This window comes from Leucopleurus acutus, assembly GCF_964270905.1.
Source record: "Leucopleurus acutus genome assembly, chromosome: 6".
In the NCBI taxonomy this organism is placed as follows: domain Eukaryota; kingdom Metazoa; phylum Chordata; class Mammalia; order Artiodactyla; family Delphinidae; genus Leucopleurus; species Leucopleurus acutus.
Genome location: NC_139149.1, coordinates 72398330 through 72422499, shown reverse-complemented (window position 1 = coordinate 72422499; position 24170 = coordinate 72398330). Strand labels below are relative to the sequence as shown.

Below are 24170 nucleotides of genomic sequence, written 5' to 3'. Positions count from 1 at the left end.
TATATGTGCATCAAGTTGGTTACAAATAATGTATCTTTTCCATTTGGAATCAGATAATTCTATTTTTCTTTTACAGGGTCTTTTGGTATCTACAATTTTCTGCTTCTTTAATGGAGAGGTATGGTGATTGATTTTATTCCTCTTATCATTTTGTATTTGCAATACTTTTTTACTTTAAGAAATTAGACAGAATTATAAATTCCCTAAGAACAAGTATTTCAAATTCCATTTCTGTCAGGAAAAAGAACCATGGAATCTCTTTTACTAGATGTAACTCTCCTTCCCAAAAGCTCAGGTCATATTGGAGTTCAAGGCTGGGGCAAATTCAGCCTCACTTTAAAATATTCCATCAATGACTTTTATTCATCTAGTCTTTCGACCTACCTCTTGAACTAATCCTACTAATTCTGGACTTTGTCCTAGGTACAATGTTAGGCAATCCTTATCCTCATAGAACATACACTCAAATAAAATTGGGTCATTTTTATTTTCCCCCTTTCTCTGGGTTTTTTTTTCTCCTGGGAAGAGCTGCAGTGGGTTAGGAAACAGAAGAGCCCTCTGATTTGTAACATGGAAATGTGCTTTTGGATATTTCAAGATTTTTATCCAATATTTTTTTTTCTAATTGGGAAGTTTCAGGCATCTTAGAAACTGGTACCATATTTCTTATGCATATCAATAGGGCTATAACTCAGTGGTTTGAGCTATATTGATTTAGTTCTTTATAAGATTTTAATCTACTTGACAAAATTTAACCTGTTGGAGGATTTTGGCAAAATTCAATAAAGTTTAGAAATTCAGACAGCAACTAATGAAACATATATTTGGTAATGGTGAAGCTTATCACAAAGCTTCAGATGGGCAACACATGGAACCAGTCGTCATAACTTTATAAGAACCATTTCTATACAACTAATCAATGTTGGAAATCATGTACATGTCATGAAAAACTATAAAATATTGTTTTCCCTTGTTTATGTAATATTTTAATTCTTTCTCTTAGCATACAATAAAATTTCATATTTGATTTCTTAATTTTAAAATATAGATATTTATTTTATATATTTATTTATTTATAATGGCATATAGAACTATCAAACATAGTAGACTATATTTCATATCTTTGAGTGGTGTCTCCATGATTCTTCTGCTGTATCGAGGACAAGAGTGACTTTTTCTGAAGTCAGTGAGAAGTAGGGACAGAGAATGCAATTAGGAAGAATAGATACATCATCTGTTTTGATAATAAAATTCAATTAGCATTTACTATATAACTCTATAAATTAATTATTGTATAAACTGAATTAGACAATCCAATTTCTGCCTACATAGGACTTTACAGTTAAATATAGATGAGAAAGCTACAGACAATATGCCATAAAGCATGTATGAAATAAGATACACGTTTGCATCTGCAGAAACAGATTTGATTTTTATAAAGGGTATTTTTTAAATGTACAAATTATAACCACTAGTAAAATATTTTGTGATGGAAGGCAGTGTAGAATAAAGGCGCTGACACAGTAATGCATTTAAACCCAAAGATGCCTTTTTGTTCCTGGCTGTAACATCTTGGGAAATATTCTGAACTTCCAGAGGTCTCAGTGTGTACTTTTATTAAAGGGAAATAAAAGCAAGTTCTTTACACAAATCTCACAGAGATTAACGTAAACTAGGAATATAAAGTTTTTAGCACCATGCCCCACCCACAGTAGATACTCAGTACATTATAGATTCCTTTTTAGATTTGTCAAATCGCTCATTTACAAAAATATATGTACAAATGGGAACATTAATCATATCGGAATCAAATCTCAAATTGGCCCTTATATTTAGAAAAAGTGCCCAGGGAATATCTAAATTAATGCCTAACACTCTTATTGCACTCTACCTGTGTAAGGAAAAGAGACACAGGCCTTGATCTTTTGCCATGTTCTAAAATTGAGAAAACTTTGGCACTGGAAAATTACAATAAAAAATCGTTGAGCCAACTTGTTACCAAATCCTTCAGCATCTCACAACATCTCCAATATTTGTCCCCTTGTCTTCATCCCTTCATCCCTGTCAAACAATCCCTGTTTGTGTATGATTCATTTCTCATCTTAAGAAATACTATAATGCTTCCTTTTTTTGTCTCTTTGCCTCTAGTTTTTCCCACTCTCATAACATGAAGACACAGCTGCCAAACCCATTTTGTGTGGTTCCAACTATGTCATGTACTTCTTGAAATCATTTGCTCAGGCTTAGTTTCCTTCTTGCTTTCCACGTCAGGTCAAAGAGCTTGCCTTTATCTTAATATCTCCATTTATTTTTTATTCTCACATTTTATTTTTATTTATTAGCCAAAATATTCCTAGTTGCATTTCTCACTAGTTAAATAACTGTGGCTTGACAAGTACTCAGGTCACTTTCATCTCATCTCTAGTCCTCTTAATCAAAAAAATGTGCACTGTTAGCATAAACTAGGGACTCTAGACATTAGAAGGGCCCTCCCTAGTCTCACGGGTATCTTTAACAACACCTGAGAGTAGATATTTTTACAACGTGAACAAAAAGATTTGTTGAGAATAACCAAACTCACATCCTGTAATGAGAAGTAGGTAGAATTTTTATATACAGCTCTATTAAACACCTTTTAATTGATTTAGGTTAAGCAGTGTAGAGTTGGTTTCTTATCAGGTACTAATGGTCATATAAACCCATATTCTTTATATTATACAAAATTATATATTGCAATGTTATATTCTAAAAAGTTGGCCTTACTATTTATATAACACTTATGCGTAAATTAATGAAAACACTTTCATATCTTTAATAACATCAGGCAGGCTCTCTTGCCATCCAATGGCAATTTCCCTTTTTATCTTTCCCCATTACATTCTTCTCATTGTATGTTTACTGAGAGTGGCCACTTTAATGTTCTGTTAATCAGGTGTGATGTTGTGTTAGAGAAAGCAGATGAAAAAAAATAACATCCTTATAGAGAGTCCCATAAACAAACAGATGTCTACAAGGCCTATGGGTCTTTAATTACCTTTATATTTAGCTTCAGTAAATAAGTCAGGAAATTGGCTTTCCATGGTTTTTCTGACGATTTAGTTGCAAGGAAGAAATAGGGTGATGATCTTAATCAAAGTAGATATTTCAAGAGCAAACAGTCATACATTTCAAAGCCATTTTCGCTTTTAGAATTGAATTTAAGCTTTCCTTGTTAAGACTATAAGTACTACTCTCATAGCTAAAATATTTCTTCATGTCAGCTTCTTCCCAACATTTATGTAGAATCTTTTGTACAAAGCTACATTCCACCTCGTTTCAAACAGAAACTATATAGCACATGGATTCAATCAGTCCAGCTTTTAGTAACAAAGTGAGAAGTTAATTAAGCATAAAAATCAGGATCAAAAACAACTCCCATTAGAAATACTTAGATAATTGGCCAAATGTCATTTTTGTTTTAAATCTCTGAATATTTATTTAAAAGTCATACTCTAAAGCCATTCCATTTGTCATTTGCTTATATTCTTGAAGATATTACATATGCAGATGGTATTTTTTAATTACCTTAATTTAAATATGTTATTTGGAGAACTTAGAAATACATCACTAAACCATGAAAGGAATAAAGTATAATTTTTATAAGATAAATGTATTCATTTTCCTATAAATGCTGTTATTTCAAAGAAAATTTATATGAATAAAAATTATTTCCTTCAGATATAGTTGCCATATGTAAAGAAGTAAGCTTGAAATTCCTGAAGTTCTGAATTTCATATTAATAAAACAATGTATTGCATTCCTAACTACATAATTTTTGAATTATAGAGTAGGGAGACGCCTCTCCCTGCTGTGGCCTCTCCCGCTGCGGAGCACAGGCTCTGGACGCGCAGGCTCAGCGGCCATGGCTCACGGGCCTAGCCGCTCCGTGGCATGTGGGATCTTCCCGGAATGGGGCACAAATCCGTGTCCCCTGCATCGGCAGGCGGACTCTCAACCACTGCGCCACCAGGGAAGCCCCTCCTGGAATTTCTAATAACTCATTCTGAATTCTTACTAAAGAAACTGATTGACCTTATATTTGTTTGTTTTGTTTTTCTACATGTTAAAATATGAAATGAGACAGTAAAACTTTGTGTTCATTTTAAGCGACAGATTAGAGGAGACTAACAGGACCTTAAAGTATCCCACAGAGCTGCAGACATCCTGGGACTACCTATTCGCTATAGATTGTTTGTAATTTGGAGAAGAGATAAGAAAATGAAAAGACTTAAATAAGCAGCCCTATTTTAAAGTTTAATATTGCTATGTACACATGAATGTAATGAATAAAAAGTTGAGGAATTTATGTAATTCGTAGAAAGTTAAACAATATTGTATGAGTATGTTTGTAGGACATGAACTACTAGAAAGTTGTTTTTGGATGCTCAGATTCCCTTTGGGGAAACAATCAAAGGGTCAAAGAGCAGTAGAGATTTGGGGAAGACAATTCAAAGCTATACATGCTCTGCAAAGACACAGATCAGGTCACAGCATGTGGCTAATACATTCTTAACCTAGAAGCAGACAGGAAATGTACAGGTGATCGAGTTGGAGATGCATTTGATATTCTCATTTATGCTCACTGACTCAATAGGAAGAAAATCATCTGTGTCTTATGTTCAGTTAAAACCAAAATCTTTGTATATGACCTACCTAGTTCTCATCTCTATCCCCAAGCAGAAAAGATAGAAGAGTCATTAAACTTCAAATTTATCCAGACAGGGGGGTATCTAAATACACAAAAGTGGAGTGGTGACATTCCTAAACTTTTTTTTCCCACAATACTCATCCCATTATATGTTCAGTGCTGTAATTATCTGTTCAACACTTTCTTCCCTCTGGGGGTAAGCTCCATGAGGGCAAAAACCCTGATCTTTTTTTTCCAGAATGTAGCTCAATACCTGGCACATGCTAATCACAGTAAAATGTTGTTGCTGCTGCTGTTGATGATGATGGTGATAATTATTTATATTCCCTGTATCCCTGTTTTTAAATCTTTTTTCTCTCTTCTTTTATATTTCACTAATTATCTCATTCTTTTAATAAAAATATTGATACAAAACTAAATGTTGCACATGCCAACTTGTAAGTGAGGGTGTAGATTAACTATCTGACACCAAGACATTCATGTGCATTTTCAGAGCTTCAAAGAGAAGGCATAGAAAGAGAAATATGAAGTTTTCTGTAGTCTGTACTAAAGTATAGAGTAATTGCAAAGATTTCCTAATATAAAGATAGTTTACTCAATTTCATTTTTTAATTAAGAAAATAAAGTAATATTATTCACTCAATATCAATGCTTTTTTTAAAAAAAGCTTTTGTACATAACTTATTTTATTGTATTATTAAATACATTATCTTCATTTCATTTATGAATTGCTCTTACCCTTTCTGTTTCTTTTTGTTTTATAGGTTCAAGCAATTCTGAGAAGAAACTGGAATCAATATAAAATCCAATTTGGAAACAGCTTTTCCCACTCAGATGCTCTCCGTAGTGCATCTTACACAGTGTCAACAATCAGTGATGGTGCAGGTTACAGTCACGACTGTCCAACTGAACACTTAAATGGAAAAAGCATCCACGATATTGAAAACGTTGTCATAAAACCGGAAAAGTTATACGACTGATAATAGAGCGTGTATTGCTGAACTATTTTGTTCCACTCCTAACTCAAGGACTTGGATCCATGACTTTACAACCAGAAGACTTCAATATTAAACGAATTATTTGAAGGTGACAAAGAAAACCCTCACATGAATTCAGTAGTGTGTTGATAAATGTTTCACATTAGCTCCATGGGGAAAACAGTCCTGATTTGTAAGTTTTGCCAGTTTTTATGGTGTAAGTACTCCCGCCATGGCTGATTTCAAGTTACCAACTTGACATCAGTGAATGTGGACTTGGGTAAAAATGAGCACAGTCAGTTGTAGGTTGGTGTGAGCCAGCTCTAGCACACCACTGCATGAATCCACAAATAAATAGACCATAAAAGACATAGACACAATGGGCACAATTCCACTCCTGTTGCCTGAAGAGACCTTGCTAAGGCCTATAGACTTGGAAAGAAAATGAGCTTTTCATTTGTTTTTAAAATCTTTATCCCATATTCCTTGGTGAAGTTGATTTTTTGCCCAGAAAGTATTCTAGCCCTTTTTGTTTTTATTTTTTCAAATGGACCAGATAAAGAATTAATTATTCCTGTTTGCTTACCCTCTTCTCCTCCCAAAAAATAAATGAGCAGAATTGCTGTTGGCTACTCATTTGCTGATTCATCACAGTTATACCCCTTGTCATATCCATTTTTGAGGCTTGAGGAATAGTATGTATGATACGCAATCCTACTTTGGTAACATTAGGGAGAAATCTTGGTTGATACTACAAAACATGTAGTTGACTACTTTCCCATCTTACTACACAAGTGGGAAGGAATTCGTGTCCATATACCTGTAAATAGAAACTTTGCCCCTTCCATTTCTACTATGTGGACAAATTAGCAATTATTTTACATGAAGGAAATCAATGAAGGATTTCTTATTTTCTTAAAAGTTTGTAAAAAAATTGTGAAAAGTAGGCTTGTAAATACTCTGTTATTCTATTTTATAGTCTCAAATATATACAATCTAGGTAATTTTTTAAAAAACAAATACTTAATGTAACAATGTGTGCATGTTAATATCTGATACTGTGTCTGGGCTGATTTTATAATAAAATAGAATCTGGAATTCTTTATTTGGTAACTATTTTAAAGACAACCAGATGCCAGCATCAGAAGTTTGAGAACTAAGTTTGAGAAATATCTATGATAAGATATAAAATATTTATTTAAAAAATCCTCAAGGCCATTGTTTTATTGAATATATTAGCTTTGGTGATTCATACCTTAATAATAGATATGTTTGACATATTTCCTTTTTTATTTTGATGATGAACTTTCATTCTAATCCAGAAAATTTAAATGACTCCTATGATAAATGCCAATCTGCTATTCTTATGGTTTTTACCCCGTTAAAAAGATTACTTTTCTGACTTACTATATGAAGCTTTGGAAATGCTGCAAGGCTATTTTTTAAAATTAGAGGAACACAATATATATCATATACAATGTTTTATATTTTAATAGAGATACTATATATGATGATGCAATATAGTAAAAGACCTGAATGTATCAGTAAGGAAGAATTGTTGTCAGAACATTTATGGAATAATTAAATTAAGATGGAAGAAATCCTCGCTAATGAATTAAAGTGACATTTAAATGGGATTCATTTTTCCTAATGTCATTTTCCACTGATTTCTGAAAACCAAAATGCCTTCAATTAGTAAGTCAGTTTTGGCAGGAGAATTCATTACATCTATATGTTTTTGTTGTTGTTGCTGTGGTGTGTCAATCTGCTTAAAATGGATTAAACTAATGACTTAGTCATCACAGGTTGTTTCTTAAGCTGTCAATAGATGGTAAGTTCAGAAGTCATTTGAAATTGTCCAGGTAAATTATCTAAATTAGTAAGAATTCACTTATTAAAAGGTCTGGTCAGTAGATTTATGATTTATCTATACACATGTAAAAGCTGTATTGTTAGTTTCAGATTTACGGATTTCAAAACAAGCTTTTATAAAAAGGAACTCAGGCTGTTCTGAACTTTCTAATGCCTAAATTATACAATAATTCCTTTAAATAATCTCATATTTTAGCTATTTATTATTCAAAGACACAGATTCAAATCCTTCACTGGCACTGTTCATATATTTCAGCATTCTTCCAGACAAGCTATCAAGTCTCAACCATAAATGACAGTAGAAAATGTCAAATTATCAACGAGCATTATATTAAAAATACATTGTAACTTTCAAGTCTTTTTATTGTGCTTTTATCATATTAAGTTTAGATCAGATTTCCTTTGTGGCCAGGATTTATCTATTGTACCATCTTTAGGTGAAGACAGTCCATGATTAATCAGTGTTAATTTTGAACCCATTTTTTTTTAGAAGTAATATTTTTAAATATTAGACTTCTCTAAAACTGAAGTACTAATAATTAAGATCTCCTTTGTATCTTACTCATATAAAAAAGTAAAATCAATACTGTTTAAAAGCAAACTTCCTTGGTATCTAAAAACTTATTTGGGGAATTTCTAACTTTTAAAATGCAAATCTGCTGCTTTTCTGAAAGTATTTGTGAAAGTCATTTTAATTTTTAAACAATTCTAGTCTGTCTTTTTTTTTTAATTTCTAAAGTTATTTAGTGCATTTATTCATAAAATATTCATTCTGGAATTTAGTGTTTGTTCAAATGTAATCCAATGTACATAGAAGTAGTGGTAGCTATAGTGCTGTATTTATTGCTTGATAATGTTTTTTAAATGTGAACTTATCTAATTTTCTCTTGGTTTTAATATGCTAATAAAAACCATTTCTTTTATTTCTAAAACATACCCAAGATATTCTGATCAATTAAAATAACTCATGTTATGCTTACATAGTGTATATCTCTATATTTTGATTGTACGAAAATATTAAAGTTATGAGCTAAATTTGATTTTCACTCATGTTTACTGGAGTACTGAATAATCTCAATTACAAATACAATTCTTTACAGCAATCAGTGTAATACTTAAAATCGATGACTATATCACCATTACCCTCTTTGAAGTCTTCCATAAACCTGTAAATCATTCCATAAACATGTTTGTTAAAATTATGAATTCGTCTTGTAAGCTAGAAAATTCCAAATAAAGTACAGTGTACGCAAATTCCTTCCTAGGCTGAATGAAAGGAAAAGATTCCCAGAAATAGGAAAATGCACAAAGATTTGTCTCCTTTCTCCATTATATTCTACTGTATAGTTTTGTGTTGAATAGCAGAAAGAAACAGAAGGAAAAGAACTACTTAAAAATATAATTTTCTCATTTAAAGTTTTTAGTGTATTATATTGGTATAGTATATTTACATATATTCAAAGACGTGTAGCCATCTCCACAGTCAATTTTATTACATTTTTATGACCTCAGGAGGAAACCATGTATCCTTAGCTATCACTCTTCTATCCTCCCATCCCTGCTCCCACCCAAGCCCTAAGCAGCACTAACTTTCTGTCTCAATAGACTTCCCTATTCTGGACTTTCATATGAATGGAATCATATGGAATATGATCTTTTCTGACTGACTTCTTTTACCTATAATGTTTTCACAAGTCCATAACTTGCTCCAGTTTCATTCCTTTTTATGACTAAATTATTCCATTGTATGGATTTACCACATTTTGTTTATCCATCTGTCTGTTGATGGACATCTGTGTTGTTTCCATCTTTTGGCTATTATGAATAATGCTGCTATGAACATTTGTGTACAAGGTAATTTTTTTAACATATATTTTAATTTCACTTGGTTATATACCTAGAAGTGGAAATGTTGGATCATATGTTAAATACATCTGAGGACTGCTAGACTGTTTTGCAAAACAGCTGGACCATTTCACATTCCCACTAGCAGTGTCTGAGGGTTCTGATTTCTCCACATGCTTCCCAACACTTGTTATTATGTGTCTTTTGTACTTTAGCCATCCTAGTGGGTGTGCAGTGGTTTCTTGTGGTTTTAATTTGTATTTCTTTGGTGGCTAGTGACGTTGAGCACCTTTTCATGTTTTTATCGGCCATTTGTATATTTTTGGAGAAATGTCTATTCAAATCCTTTGTTCATTTTTAAATGGATTGCTTGTACTTTATTATTGAGTTGAAAGAGTTCTCCATGTATTCCAGGTACAGGTCCCTTATCAGATATAAAATTTGCACACATTTTCTTCCATTCTGTGGGTTGTCTTGTCACTTTCTTGATGGTGTCCTTCATAGCACAACAGTCTATAATCTTGATGAAATACAATTTATCTACTTTTTTCTTTTGTTTCTTAGGCTTTTGGTGTCTTATCTAAAAATCCTTTGCCAAATTGAAGGTCATGAAGACCTACTCCTACAGTTTCTTCTAAGGAATTTACAGTTTTTGCTCTTACATTTAGATCTTTGGTCCATTTTGAGTTAAGTTTTGTATACGGTGTGAGATAAGTGGCCAAATCCATTCTTTTGCATGTGGCTCTCCATTTGTCCCAGTAATACTTGTTGAAAAAAAATATTTTCTGCATTGAAGGATATCCTTGTCTTGGTATCCTGATCAAAATCAATTGACCTTAGATTTATGGTTTTATTTCTGAAAAATTCTATTGGTCTCTCTTTGTGTCCAAACCACATATCTTGATTACTTTGCTTTGTAGTAAGTCTTGAAATCAGGTAGTGTGAGTTGTTCTGTTTTATTCTTATTTTTCACAGTTGTTTGGGCCATACTGGGTCTCTTGGAACTCCATATGCATTTTATTTTTTTATTTTTTTAAATTAATTAATTTATTTTTGGCCGTGTTGGGTCTTTGTTGCTGCACACGGGCTTTCTCTAGCTGTGGCGAGCGGAGGCTACTCTTTGTTGTGGTGCATGGGCGACTCATTGCAGTGGCTTCTCTTGTTGTGGAGCACGGGTTCTAGGCACGCAGGCTTCAGTAGTTGTGGCATGTGGGCTCAGTAGTTGTGGCTCACGGGCTCTAGAGTGCAGGCTCAGTAGTTGTGGTGCATGGGCTTAGTTGCTCCGTGGCTTGTGGGGTCTTCCTGGACCAGGGCTCGAACCCGTGTCCACTGCATTGGCAGGCCAATTCTTAACCACTGCGCCACCAGGAAAGTCCTTCCATATGCATTTTAGACTGAGCTTGTCAATTTGTACAAAGAAGCCTGCTGGAATTCTGATAGGGATTACATTGAACCTGTCGATAATTGGGAGAGTATTGCCATCTTAATGTTAAATCTTCTGATTCATGAACATTAGATGACTTTACATTTACTTAAATCTTTAATTGCTTTCAATAATTTTTCTAGTTTTCAGAGTATAAGTTTTGCATTTCATTTGTTAAACTTATTCCTAAGCATTTTATTCTTTCTGATGCTATCATGAATGGAACTGTTTTGTTTTATGTTTGGATTGCTTATTGCAAGTGTATAGAAATAAAATTAACTTTTGTGTATTGATCGTATATCCTTCAACCTTGCTGAACTCATGTATTAGTTATAACATATTTTAGTGGATTCCTCATAACTTTCTACATAAAAGATCATGCCATCTGCAAATAGAGGCAGTTTTACTTCTTCCTTTTGATTATGAATGCCTTTTATTTCTTTCATGTCTAAATGTCATGGCTAGAACATTCAGTAAAATGTTGAATGGAAGCAACAAGAGCACACGTCATTGTCTTGTTCTTGATCTTAGGGAAAAGCACCCAGTCTTTCCTCCTTAAGTATGTTAATTGTGTGTTTTTTGTAGATGCCCTTTACAAAGTTGAGGAAGTTCCCTTCTATTCCTACTTTGTTAATAGATTTTACTATGAGAAGGTGTTGGATTTTGTTAAATGCTTTTTCTGCATCTATTGAGATGATCATGTGATTTTTGTTTTATATTTTATTGATATAATGTATTACATTATTTAATTTTCAGATTTTAAAACAATCTTGCATCCCTGGGATCACCTCTATTGGTCATTTTAATGTTTAATTCTTTTTATATGTCGCTAAATTCAGTTTAATAGTACTTTGTTGAGGAGCTTTGCATCCATATTCATAAGAGATATTGGTCTGTAGTTTTCCTTTTTTGTGATGTTTTTGTCTGGTTTTGGTATCACAATAGTATCATCTTCATAGAACGATTTGGATTGTGATCCCTCCTCTTCTGTTTTTAGAAGAGTTTGTGAAGAAGAATTCCTTGAAGCATTTGTATTAAATCTTCTTTGAATGTTTGGTGAAATTCAGTGGTAAAGCCATCTGGACTTGGACCAGATAAGGGCAGTTTTTTGATTACTGATTCAATTTCTTCACTTGGTATTGTCCTATTCAGATTGCCTATTTCTCCTTGAGTCAGTTTTGGTAGTTGATATTTTTCTAGGACTGTGTCCATCTCATCTACTTTGTCTAATTTGTTAACCATACAGTATTGAACAATCACTAAGGTCACAAACTGATTTTTGGCTGGAAATTTTATAAGGAATCTTGGACTGGATTTTTTAAAACCTGTGGGGTTTTTTTGCCATCTTGGGACTAATAAATCACACACACACACACAAAAAAAGTCTCTATGCCAGATTTCACCTGCTGTGTCTATAAATTTGGGTGAATTCCATTTTTCTCAAGGTCCCCCAAATGTGACATAGTTCCTAGCATGCTAGGAATTGACCATCCTTACCACCTATAAGCCTGGGTGGGACCTGTAAGTCAAGCACAAAGCCAGTTTTCCTAGGAAGGTTTAAGAGTCATTGGCTCCATAAGAACAGTCACACTTTCTTCCCCAAATGACCATAATTTAATGACCATCATTCTCAAAAATGACACTCCTGGTTAAGGCCTTTAGTACACAATCTATTTGTCCTATTACATACTGGTAGGAAGGAGGATTCATTCTTAATGAACCTATTCAAATAACTATATTATCATAAAAAGTTAGAATACTTAAGTTTTTTTTCTAAAATTCTTGGGAATCAGTTAGAATCTATTATTTTTAAATGTTTTATTTCAGTTTAAAAACAAAATTTATAATATTATTTTGGGTTAGATATCTGAAAATGAAAGAGAAAAGGTTTACTGATAATATCCAGAAAATAGAATGCTAAAACAAAATATTAAAAATATTCCATACAAATAACAATAAAAATATTTTTCCTTATCAGTTCTTTCAATTCTGTGAAATTAATTCTTGGTCTGGTGGATCTCACATTAGCAATGTCACTAAGATGTCTCTTGTGCAATTAAAAAAGTTCTCAAAATCCTGGTTCGCTCCACTTGGTATGGTCTGAAAGTTTGTGGTGCACTGACATTTTGGCCTTAACCAAAATAAAGCTGAGAATTTCATTAATTTTTTGGCAACATAAGCATTATTAGTGGACATTGGCAAAGGTAGTTTCAGTGGAGTTTTTGAGACAAAATCTTGATTACAGTGGGTTCCAGAGAAATGGATTATCGTAAAATACTTTTTTGAACAAAATAAAAAATAGAAAACATGACATAAAAATAATATGGCAGAATCAAATCCAATGCATCTAGGGCTTAACTTACATATTAACAGATTTTCAACTTGGATCACAAGCAAAACCGTATCTTTGAGGTAGACAAAAGACAAACCTAAAAACCTTGAAAATACAAGGATCAGCAAGGGTAGGATATCAGGGAAATCAAACAAACGAGAAAGCAATGGTCCTGATCTTAATATCAGTCAGGGAGGAATTTAAGTTTTTTAATAAGGCATCATTTGGGGAAAATAAATGTACTTTATAATGCTAAAGAGTACAAGTCCCAAAGAAAGCATAACACATATGAATACCTGTGAAGTTATGAATATATAGAAGAAATTACAGGAGGCATAAGGAGAACTAGACAAAAACACAAAAGTAGTAGCAGACTTTAATTTATCTCTCTCAACAATGATAAAGTAGACAAAAATATCAGAAAAAAAACCCAAAAGACATAATTAACATATTTAGAAAAGTAAACCTTTCAAACTACTTTTATAAAGTGAGAATATCATCGAATTCAAAATATGATATTGCACCAAAGTAGTACAATTAATATCTTATGAATATTGGTAGATAAAATACTAAAGTAAAATATTGGCAAACAGAATTCAATGCATATTAAAGATCTTTCACAACCAAGCAAGATATATTTCAGGAATGCAAGGATGAATCAATATTTAGAAATCTATTAACTTAATACACCATAGTAATAGCAGTAAGGAGAAAAATATCAAATAATCATCTTCAATGAGAGTGGAGAAGCATTTGACAAAATTCAATTTATACTTAATTTTTTAAAATAAAAATAAATAAGGAATTTATATACACACACTTCATTTACATGACAAAAGATACCTCAGCCCCCAAATCATCACCATGTTAATAGAAAAATACTGGAAGCTTTGTCCCTAGAGTCAGGATCAAGATGTAAATGCTTACATATAACCACCATTATTTAGTATCCAGCTAAATGAACCAGCCAATGTAATTTGACAATGCAAAACAAAATAAAATTAAGCAAAATAGAGGTAAAAAATATGGAAAGGAGCAGAAAACTATCAAGATTTTCTGATGATAGATACAGACACACCTGGAATGTTAATCTAAGCAGTAAGAGAATTCAGAAATTTAGGAACATACTAAGTAAATGTGCAAAACTCAATATTTTCTGTATATACATATACCAACCAGGTAGAAGATGCAGTGGGAAAAAAAGGAGCAAATGCTATTTGTAATGGCATCAAGAGAAATAAAACATATAGGAAAAAAATAAGCAAGAAATGAATGAAATACATTTTAAACACTACTATGGTCACAACAGAGGACATCACTACGTGGAAAGGCACCATGTTCTTAAATAGGAAGATCATTGTAAGGATGTAATTTGGCCCCTAAATAAATTATAAAGTATTTATGATCTAAATAATAATAGTAGGTAGTTATTTTGAAATCAGATGTGCTGATTCTAAATTTCATATACAGTCATCCTTTGGTATTCTTGGGGGATTAGTTCCAGGGCACTCCTCCTCCCTGCCAATACCAAAATCTGCAGAGGCTCAAGTCCCTTATATAAAAAAAGCATAGTATTTATATATAACCTATGCACATCCTGTATACGTGTCTAGATTACTTATAATATCTAATACAATGTAAATACTATATAAATAGTAAATACAATGTAAATGCTATGTAAATAGTTGCTGGGTGGGTGGCAAATCCAAGTTTTGCTTTTTGGAACTTTCTAGAATTTTTTTTTCATCTGAGGTTGGTTGAATCTGCAGATACAGAACCCTTGGATACAGAGGGTGGACTGTAGGGTAATAAAAATAAATAGTCATGAAGATTCTAAATAACAGTGGTTAGGAGATAAGCCCTAACAGATGTTATGAAACACAATTAAAACAGTGGTAACGGTACATGATTAGAACAGAGAGAACAGGAGGGGAAGTGTGTATACAGACTACTCTTTGGAGCAGAAAACAGTAATCAGAATGGGGAGTGGAATGACATTATCACTCAGAGAGTCATTAATTCTTGTCCTTTCCCACTTTCTCTTCTTTAAAAATGTGCCAACTCTGGAATACCAGATGTAAGAAATGGGCATAACTGGTAGTGGTTTCTCCCTTGGCTTTAAAATGCCAAACTCATTGAAACTATTACCCATTAAGTATAAAAGTCTGTAGAAAAAGCCATCTTCCTCATTAATTTTTGCCTGGGAAAAAAGTGGAGATGCCAGTTGTTTGTTTGTTCAAGTTACAGTTATAAGCATATAATTTCAGTGATTTCATAGATTCATGGATGCTGAACTACATCTGTGGATGACCTAGGAGTACTTAAACCTTAAGTAAATCCCTTTGGCCTACATTTTCAGCAAAGTTGAATAGTTATTCTTTTGTTTCTAAATTCCATCTACAATCTCCTCTCAGACTCCAGCTAGAAGGCATTTCTCAGGCCTTCTGAAAGCTCAAATATCTTCACCATACAATTTTGTTTTAAGGTATTTCTTAAATAATTTTGCTATTTCAATTTGTCCTTTACATTTTAACTTTCCTTTGACCTTTTTCTCTTTATCTTATCTCAGGGTATATATTATATTCCAACCATTATTGTCATAAATTTTCTGTAAACTCATTTATATATTTAAACCCTAGCCTCTTACTGCTTGTTGCATGTCTTAGTCTGGTCAGTTTCCAAAACAAAAATACCATAGACTGGGTGGTTTAATCAACAGAAAGTTATTTCTCACAGTACTGGAGAGAAAGCCCAAGTTCAAGGTGCCAAGATTAAAGTTTAATTTTGAGTCCTCTTCTCTTAACTTGTAGGCAGCTGTCATCTGGCTGTGTGCTCATATGACCTCTTCTTTGGGCATGTGGAGAGAGTAAGCTACTTGGTGTCTCTTCTTATAGGTACACTAATCTTATTTTTTCAGGGCCCCACCTTTATGATCTCATTTAACCTTAATTGCTTCCTTAGAAGCTCCATCTCCAAATACAGCCACACTGGGGGTTAGGGCTTCAACATATGAATTTGAGAGGGATGCAAACATTCAATGCATAACACGTCATTATTTCATTACAAGTTCTCTGTGTACAACCTATTACCTCATAATAAAGCAAACAAAACATAACAAAAAACTAAAATTTGCATTCCTCTTGTAAATCAGATAGTGCCCCCTTTTCTGAAATGAGTTCTGCAAAAATGTCATTGCTTAAGTCTATTTCCAGACTGTTGCTGATGGCTATCTTCTTGATCTTCTTCATAGGACAACTAGTTTCCTCACAAACTTCAAAATTCTCTCTCCTTTAAGGTTCATTTTGGTTATTTTAAACTTTTATTTCTTTGTGTTCATGTAACAAATGCAGCCAGTCATTTTTCTCTTTTGGATTCTGTGTCCAGGAAGCTCGCCCAGCTGTATCATTTTTCACTGTTACTTAGTCATACAAAGTCTGTATAAGAATGTTCTTCATCTCTGAGGATATACAAAGAGCTCTTTCTATGAAAAGAAACCTATTTGATTCAAGTCTACAAACCCAGGACAATTTTCTAGACTGCAATTTACACCCCAGTGTGTGCTCCATAAATTTAGGGTAACCATATACATTTGTTTGCTTGAGTCTAGGTTTGTTGCTTATTGTCCTGGCATCAATTACAGCTTAGCATTTGCAGTACTGGCCTCAGATCCATGAGAAAGGAGCTATGTTCTTCTCCCGGCACTTCAGAGACTCTAATTCTGGCTTTATTCTAGCTTGATCCCTTTCCATGTGACAAGGAGTTATCTGATCCAAGGAAACATGTCCACCTAAAGCTTAGCCCTTCTAACCATATCCTGAGAACCCTGGGACCCCAGAGTTTCCAGCTCCAGTGGCTTATGCTCATATCCAGGAACTGCACAGGTCTTTTGGCTGGATTCTCCTTTCGTATGATGGACCTTGCCTCTTCTGTGCCCATTCCTAGTCTCAAGAAGTAGCCATGGGATGGGTGTTTACACCGAGAAGTGAACAGAACTCAGATGCACAAGCTGAAATGAACACTTACATCCACATGAGAGGGCCCATCAGTGCAAGGAGGAACTGGGGATGGACAAAAAAGGCCCTTTTGGGGGACAGGCAACAGTTTATCCCATACCAGCATATTCCTGTACGAAACTCCAAGGATCCTAAGAATTCTGAGAAACGTAAATTTGAAATTTATCTTCTTGGGTGTTTTGAATATTTACGTGTAAAAATAGGTATAGAAAGTTACCAAATAGTGTTGTGGCTTCCTTTATATACTTGGAATATGTCACATACACAGGCTTTAATTCGTACCCTTGCCTCAGGCTCCAGATACTAGGGAAAAGCCTGAGCAATTTTCTTAGAATAAACATTTCTTAGTTTGGATAATGAATTATATGTTCCCTTATTCACTGCTACTCTAAACCTCCCCTAACCCCATTTGAGAAGTACATATTAAATGGTTAAACCTTTCTTGTTTTTTCCTTTTCTTTTTTACCCACAGATGTGTTTCATGCTTTTATTATGCACACTAAAGCGTACATTTTCCCATTATTTTCAATCAGTCATAACCTAATAATTCTTCACAATAACCATGAAAACAGCTAGTTTTACTCATGTTATTCTAATAACTCTACTGATCAAATATCATACCTGCGTGGTCCTGTGAAGCATAGGCCACCTCTGAAGGTAACTAATAATCTCTGTCTTTGACTTGCTAAGTGGAATTGCAATAGGATTCCTCCAAAAGTCATGTTTCTTCTACTGATACATGTTAAACCCAGATTCACTGCTGTTCTAAAGATCATTTGAAAGTTCTTTATTTCCTGGCATTAACATAATAATAAATATCTACTGCATTCCTAAACATTGACTTAAACATCAGAGTTTGGGGGGCAGTTGTTCTTTCTCTAGAGACACTGGTTCTCACAAAGAAGCCTCTTCCTCAAAGGATCCTCCCACTCTCTCCTGCACAGAAACTGTGCAAGTTGTCCTCTTCTCTGCTTTTTTTCAACCTCCAAATGTAGATATTATGTATGATAAATAGAAACTAACAGAAAACACTGCTTTCCCTTCTCTTTCTGCTGTAAAAATGCACTCAGTTCTGTTCCATGTGAGAAAGATTTGCCCTGCCTTTTATCTTTCTTAAACTTTCCTTTTGCAGGTGTCTGCAGACATTTCTATACCCCTGTCTAAAGCTAAAGGAGAAAACTCAGCACTCTGCATGACCAAAATCCTTTGTTGGTTGCCTGCTACTCTTGATCCTTTGCAGACACGTACACCCCACTAAGATGCTCATGGGTTCTTTCTGCTCTGTAGTCTCTTTGTTTTGTGCCTCTTCACTGTCTCTGGCTCCCTGAGTAGCTGTAACAACTGCAGAGACTTTCTTTTCCCTCTACCCTACCTGCCCAATAGGATGTGTTACCTTATGTCCTATCTTACACGGCTTCCTCTATATTTTAAGATCTTGGCACAAAGTAGGCACTCAGTAAATATGGTTTCTCTTCCCTCATCTATTAAAAAATATATTTGAATCAGTAAGGCAAATGTAATCCTCAGCTGATTAATAAAATTGAGGCTTCGCAAACTTATGTCAATGCCATACTGTTTCCAAAATATAAAGTTAAGACTAGAAATCGATGTCCGTATTTGATACTAGAAACAGTATCAAACTGTTCATACCAAAAAGAGACAGTATAGAATAAAATACTTTACAAGAAAGCCCCTCAGAAGACCTTTTACTGTCATTTGATAGTAAGGGTTTGGGGGAAGAATCTGTCAAAGAAAATGAGCTGAAAGGCAAAGACATGGTTTTAAAATAATGGCTTCCAAAATAAGGAATTGGCAAAAATTCCTTTGCACAATCCCGTCTACAAAATAGGAACTTTTTTTTTTCCCTGACAGTCTGTTGTCTCTTCTATCTCATGATGAAAGTAGATTCATCCTTTTATACTACGATTATTTCCTGTTTGAGTAGTCAGTCATCAGTGGCTGAAAGAGAAAGAATCATTTGTTGTTCTTTTCATTCAGTTGATATGGTCACTCAGCTATCTCAAACGGTGGCCAGGCCAGGTCTCATTGGCTGCCTGACTCTTTGCAGCCATGCCCAGCAAGGTCAGAACCAGAAATGTGGAACCCAGTGGGGGTCATGACCCTAAACTGTGCTCCATGACCTTGACTTGTTTATGTGATCTTTGAATATCCATTTCCTCAAATGCAGCTAGCCGTGGCAATACAAAAAGTTGAAAACTCACTGTTTCTAAGAAGTTCTAAAGAATCAAGAGGTATCAATTAAGACATAAAGTGACAGGTAAAGATCTGCAAAGCACAGGGAAAGAAATTTTAAACTATAATGGATATGAAGGTCTTGTATGATTAAGCAGGAAAATATGTAGCACTGTTGGTAACTTCCAGTAAACTATTAAATCAGCTATGCTTTAACTGTCACAGGTGTTAGGCCACAAGGTGCCCAGGGGAGAACAATTTATTCTATGGCTTCCAGAACACATTTGATTCACATCCTGTCTCCCATGTTATTTTACAATGTATTGGGATTGGCCAAAAAGTTCATTTGGTTTTAAGTAAAAATAAAAGACACATTTTTCATTTTCACCAAGAACTTTATTGAACAACATATTCTCTAACCGAACAAACTTTTTGGCCAACCCAATTATTATATTTATCAGATTACAAGATAAGCATATTTTGGATGGGCTAAAAATCACCCATCTTTCAAGGCTTCTATTCTCCTGGGGTTTGTGGATAGAATTCAGGGGATACATGAATTTAGATGTACAGAAAACTGTGTTTATCTTTATTAACTGCTGGCTGAAATCCAATATCTCCTTCAATTACAAATGTAGGCATAAACCACAACAGCATTAGTAATATCTGTGACTTTGTCACTGATATAAATCACAGATATAGTCATATCACATAGTGATTGTTGCAGATATCTGGAAATGATTTTTTTCTGATCACCAATATTTTAAAACTATGATAGTTATTAGACTTGCTCTTGGATCTTGATTAGTTAAATTTATTAATAAGGAAGCACATGTATGATGGTATCACACATTTGTTTTTTATATTTGGATAAATAAATTTCAATGTAATCTATTTCTTTAGTACTCTATGTATTTTATTTCAGATATTTAAAAATATTATTCTGACAAAAGATCCATGGGCTTTACCATACTGCGAAAGGGGTCAAAAATATACAAAATAGTGACAAGCCATAGTTTAGAAGAGCAGTAGTTCTCAAAATTGAGTGTGTATCAGAATCCCCAGAGAGCTTGTTAGAACACCAATTACTGAGCCCCATCCCAAGATTTTCTCATCAGCCAGCCAGTCTGGGGGGACCTGAAAACTTGCATTTCAAAGAAGTTCCCATGTGATGCTGATTCAATTGGTGCAATGACTAAACTTTTTAAATGAATGCAACAGCATTGCCTGGAAGAAAGAATGGGCAGCTCTTAAAATCAAAGCCTAAAATTGTTTAAAAATACTACAGGGATGTTGGCAAGGAAGAGTTCAGAAAAACTTGAAGGTCACACATATTAAAAAGAAATGCTCAAATGATTTTCTTACTATCAGAGCACAGCAAATCCACTGTATGAAGATTTATATCTTAAACAGCTGGTTTCCTCTCCTAACAATAACAATATAAATCAATAGAAAACATCAACACCATTATCAAATACAAAACACATTTTTACCTTGATTAAGGAAAGAAATCTGCAAGTTAAGATGTATTTTCAAATGTATCTCCTTCAAAACTCAGTGTCTTTAAATGTACCATGCATGTGAAGTCTCCCTTCTAAGTGATGAATGATCCATTGTAATGACAGAGAACTCATTCTATTCCTCTTATTCCTACCCAGGTCACTTTGCAAAAAGCTGTCCAAGACAGGAAATTTTTAAATCCAATTGCATATCTTAATATAAACTGATGAATAGTGAAGGAATCTTTACATCTATAATTCATGTAAATTCTGAAGGTTGATTTTGTGTTTATAATTCAGTTAGTTGCTCCAAATTAGATTAGCTGCCTCTGGAGTCTTGAGCATGTCAATTTCATCTCAGGCAAAAGTATTTTAAAAAGTTGTGTGGTGATAAACTCTTGTTTTACAGCCTCTACTCCTTGTGACTGTAGATTTTTAATTAACATTAGCTCCTGAGTTATACGTGTGAGTGTTAATGGATAAGATTATACATTTAGCAACTCTTCCTAGCAGAAGGAAGAGACACATGCACAGATGAGTTGAAAGGAAAAAAGATGGTGTGACTGTGAATCAATACACGTGGTATTCTCTACACATTATGTTCTAGAAATTGATGTAATTCTAACATCATTCCATTCTCCTGGACCCAGTGTACACAAGTTCTTTGCCTATACAACCATTCTATTCAAACTTAGCTTACATAGTAAAAGAAAAGGTAATATTTGACTGAGCATAGAGGGAGCTAGAGTGAGAAAATGTACAGGGGACTAGCGTTAATGTGTGTTTGTTAAAGGAAATGTATATACTCAAACAATATTCCCAGGACGGTGGGCAGCTGCCAAAGCTCAGAGTGAAGATACGTCGATAAATATGTGGGAAAATCAGCAATCAAATAGGTTTAGTAAATTTAAATAATTCCTGCCAAATTTGACCGCAGGCATTTAGAATTTGAGAATCCCAAGTAGAAAACCACTGAGATTTCTCAAAGGATAAGGCCTGGCTCGTTTCACTGTGAAACATTATTTTTTACTGACAAAAGAAGCAACAAGGAAAATGACTGAAATACAGATGCTAAACTATAAAGGAAAATGACATTAGTTTCCTTTTTAATCAAAATAAATGAAAGTTTTCATTAGCATCCAAGATCTCAAAGACATTTCAAGATCTATTTTAGTTCAGAGAATAAGCATATGGGAAAAGTATTAGTAGAATCATTATCACCTCTAATTTTTTCAAGTGTTCAAAGGAGGATGAATACTTATTAAGTAGTAAATGATAATAGCCCATCACTTGATTAATTTGATATCGTTCTCGTTCTGTGAAAAGTAAGGAAAAGATAATGTAGCTCTGAAACTTGCATCACTAATGGCTGGGGTTAATTATCATTTCATGTTTTCCCACTTTCTTGTCCATGGGATCCACTTTTTAAAGGGATTGTTTTCAGTGACATAAAGAGATATTTAGTGTGTCTATCAGAAAGGGGGAAAAATCTCAATCTTGCCGAAAATATTTTGAACTATTTGATATGTAAAATCTTAATAAATCTAATAAAAATCATTGCAACCCCTAGAAGGATTTTACAGTAGAGTACCCCTATGTGAAACTGTAAGCTGAGGCTTCCCAAGTTACTGATCTTGGGAGCAAGCACATACTAAAGGAGTTTCAGAAAATCAATTGCTTCTCTGGATACCTGTTAACAATTGATGGGAAATGAAAAATATAAGAAGAGAAATTAAATCAAATGATGGAGGAGGGCTTCCCTGGTGGCGCAGTGGTTGAGAGTCTGCCTGCCGATGCAGGGGACACAGGTTCGTGCCCCGGTCCGGGAAGATCCCACATGCCGCGGAACGGCTGGGCCCGTGAGCCATGGCCGCTGAGCCTGCGCATCCGGAGCCTGTGCTCCGCAACGGGAGAGGCCGCAACAGTGAGAGGCCCGCGTACCGCAAAAGAGAAAAAAAAAAAAAAAAGATGGAGGAAATGGTGAGGAGGAGTTTTAAAGGAGAAGCATGCTGGGTCATGCAGTGTTCAGCCGCACAGGATTCTAAATGAGAAAGGCCACTGTGCTAATTCTAGTTCTATCATTTTCTACCTTAGCCAGTTTGAGTAACTTGAACTGTACTTTTGTTTCTCTGGCTCCTCAGTGAGAAGGCAAAAATAGCAACTTTTAGAACTTTGTATGAAATAAATTAGTTAAGGTATTTATAATGTCTAGTGGGGTGCTAAGAACTGGAGGATATTTCAAAAAACACAGTTTTAGGATTAGGCTTGGTAAATAGTTACTATTGTATTATGAATTTTGCTAGACACTTTATGTTTTATTTATAATTACTATTAATAATTACTACAATAATTACTATATCAAAATTGTGCCGAACTCTTTCTTAGCTATTTCTTTAATATTAGTTCATTTCTTCTTAATTCATAACTCTGCAAGGCAGGTATTGTAATTCTTAGTTTACCTACTGTGTAACTGTGGAGAAATTAAGTCATTTGTCTAAAAGTCATGTGGCCATAAGTGAGAAAGTGAAGGATTATATCTGGGACCAGACTTTCATACAGCTTACAATTGGATGTGTCATTTGTTTTTAAAAATTAAGTTAAAATATGCAGGGAACATTTGTGCTTCTAATTGATGAATTAAAAAATTCACTTATGCAAATCCCATTTTATATGGGAATTTTAAATAATGATGTGTGGCTGTTGATAATTGGTGAGTGGTGGGGATAATTGGGAGAATTTTCTATAGAACTGTCATTTCAAGTTACCAGCTATTTGGTAAACATTCTTATAGAACTAAATTCCATTTAGTTCATGTTTTTGATTTATTAAAAAGAGATTATGGACCAGATGGTGATAGATGCCATATAATGAAATGCATCTTTAATAGAAATGTCATTTTTGGGAGAGGGTTGCAGTGTAAAGCCTGAACATGAGCATAATGGCCTACCCATAATGGATTATTTCGCTGACAAAATTATTGACACTGCAGAAATTCCCTTTTTTCACTACAATGTACATTGTGACATATACTGCAGATATTTGTGTGTCAAGCCCAAGCACATAGAAGACTTTTGAAAAATGCTGATTAAATAAATAAACGAATGGATTAATTAAAATCTTTCACACTTATTGCTCTTACCAAGGGCACTAATATCCTCTTACTCCTCCACCTCTGCAGAATTTGCTGCTTGACAAATTGACTTCTTTAAACTCTCTTTAACTTCTATGACGTTATTGAGATTTTTGTTTCTGTATCTAGTTTTGCAATCAGTTTTTCTCCTTTACTGACTGTTCCTCTTCTAACCATCTCACAGTGCAAGTTTTTACTG

General features: G+C 34.0%; 1 protein-coding gene across 4 annotated transcripts in view; it reads left to right on the top strand.

Annotated features, from left to right (window-relative positions):
• Nucleotides 1-8560, top strand: part of CALCRL (calcitonin receptor like receptor) — a 103809-nt gene extending 95249 nt beyond the window's left edge. For all 4 annotated transcript variants that reach the window (XM_082841373.1, XM_082841370.1, XM_082841371.1 and 1 more), the window contains 2 exons: nt 77-118; nt 5452-8560. In XM_082841373.1, coding sequence (XP_082697499.1) covers nt 77-118; nt 5452-5667 — 258 coding nt within the window. In that variant the 3' untranslated portion in view covers nt 5668-8560. The remainder of the gene's footprint in view (nt 1-76; nt 119-5451) is intronic.
• Nucleotides 8561-24170: the final 15610 nt, after the last annotated feature.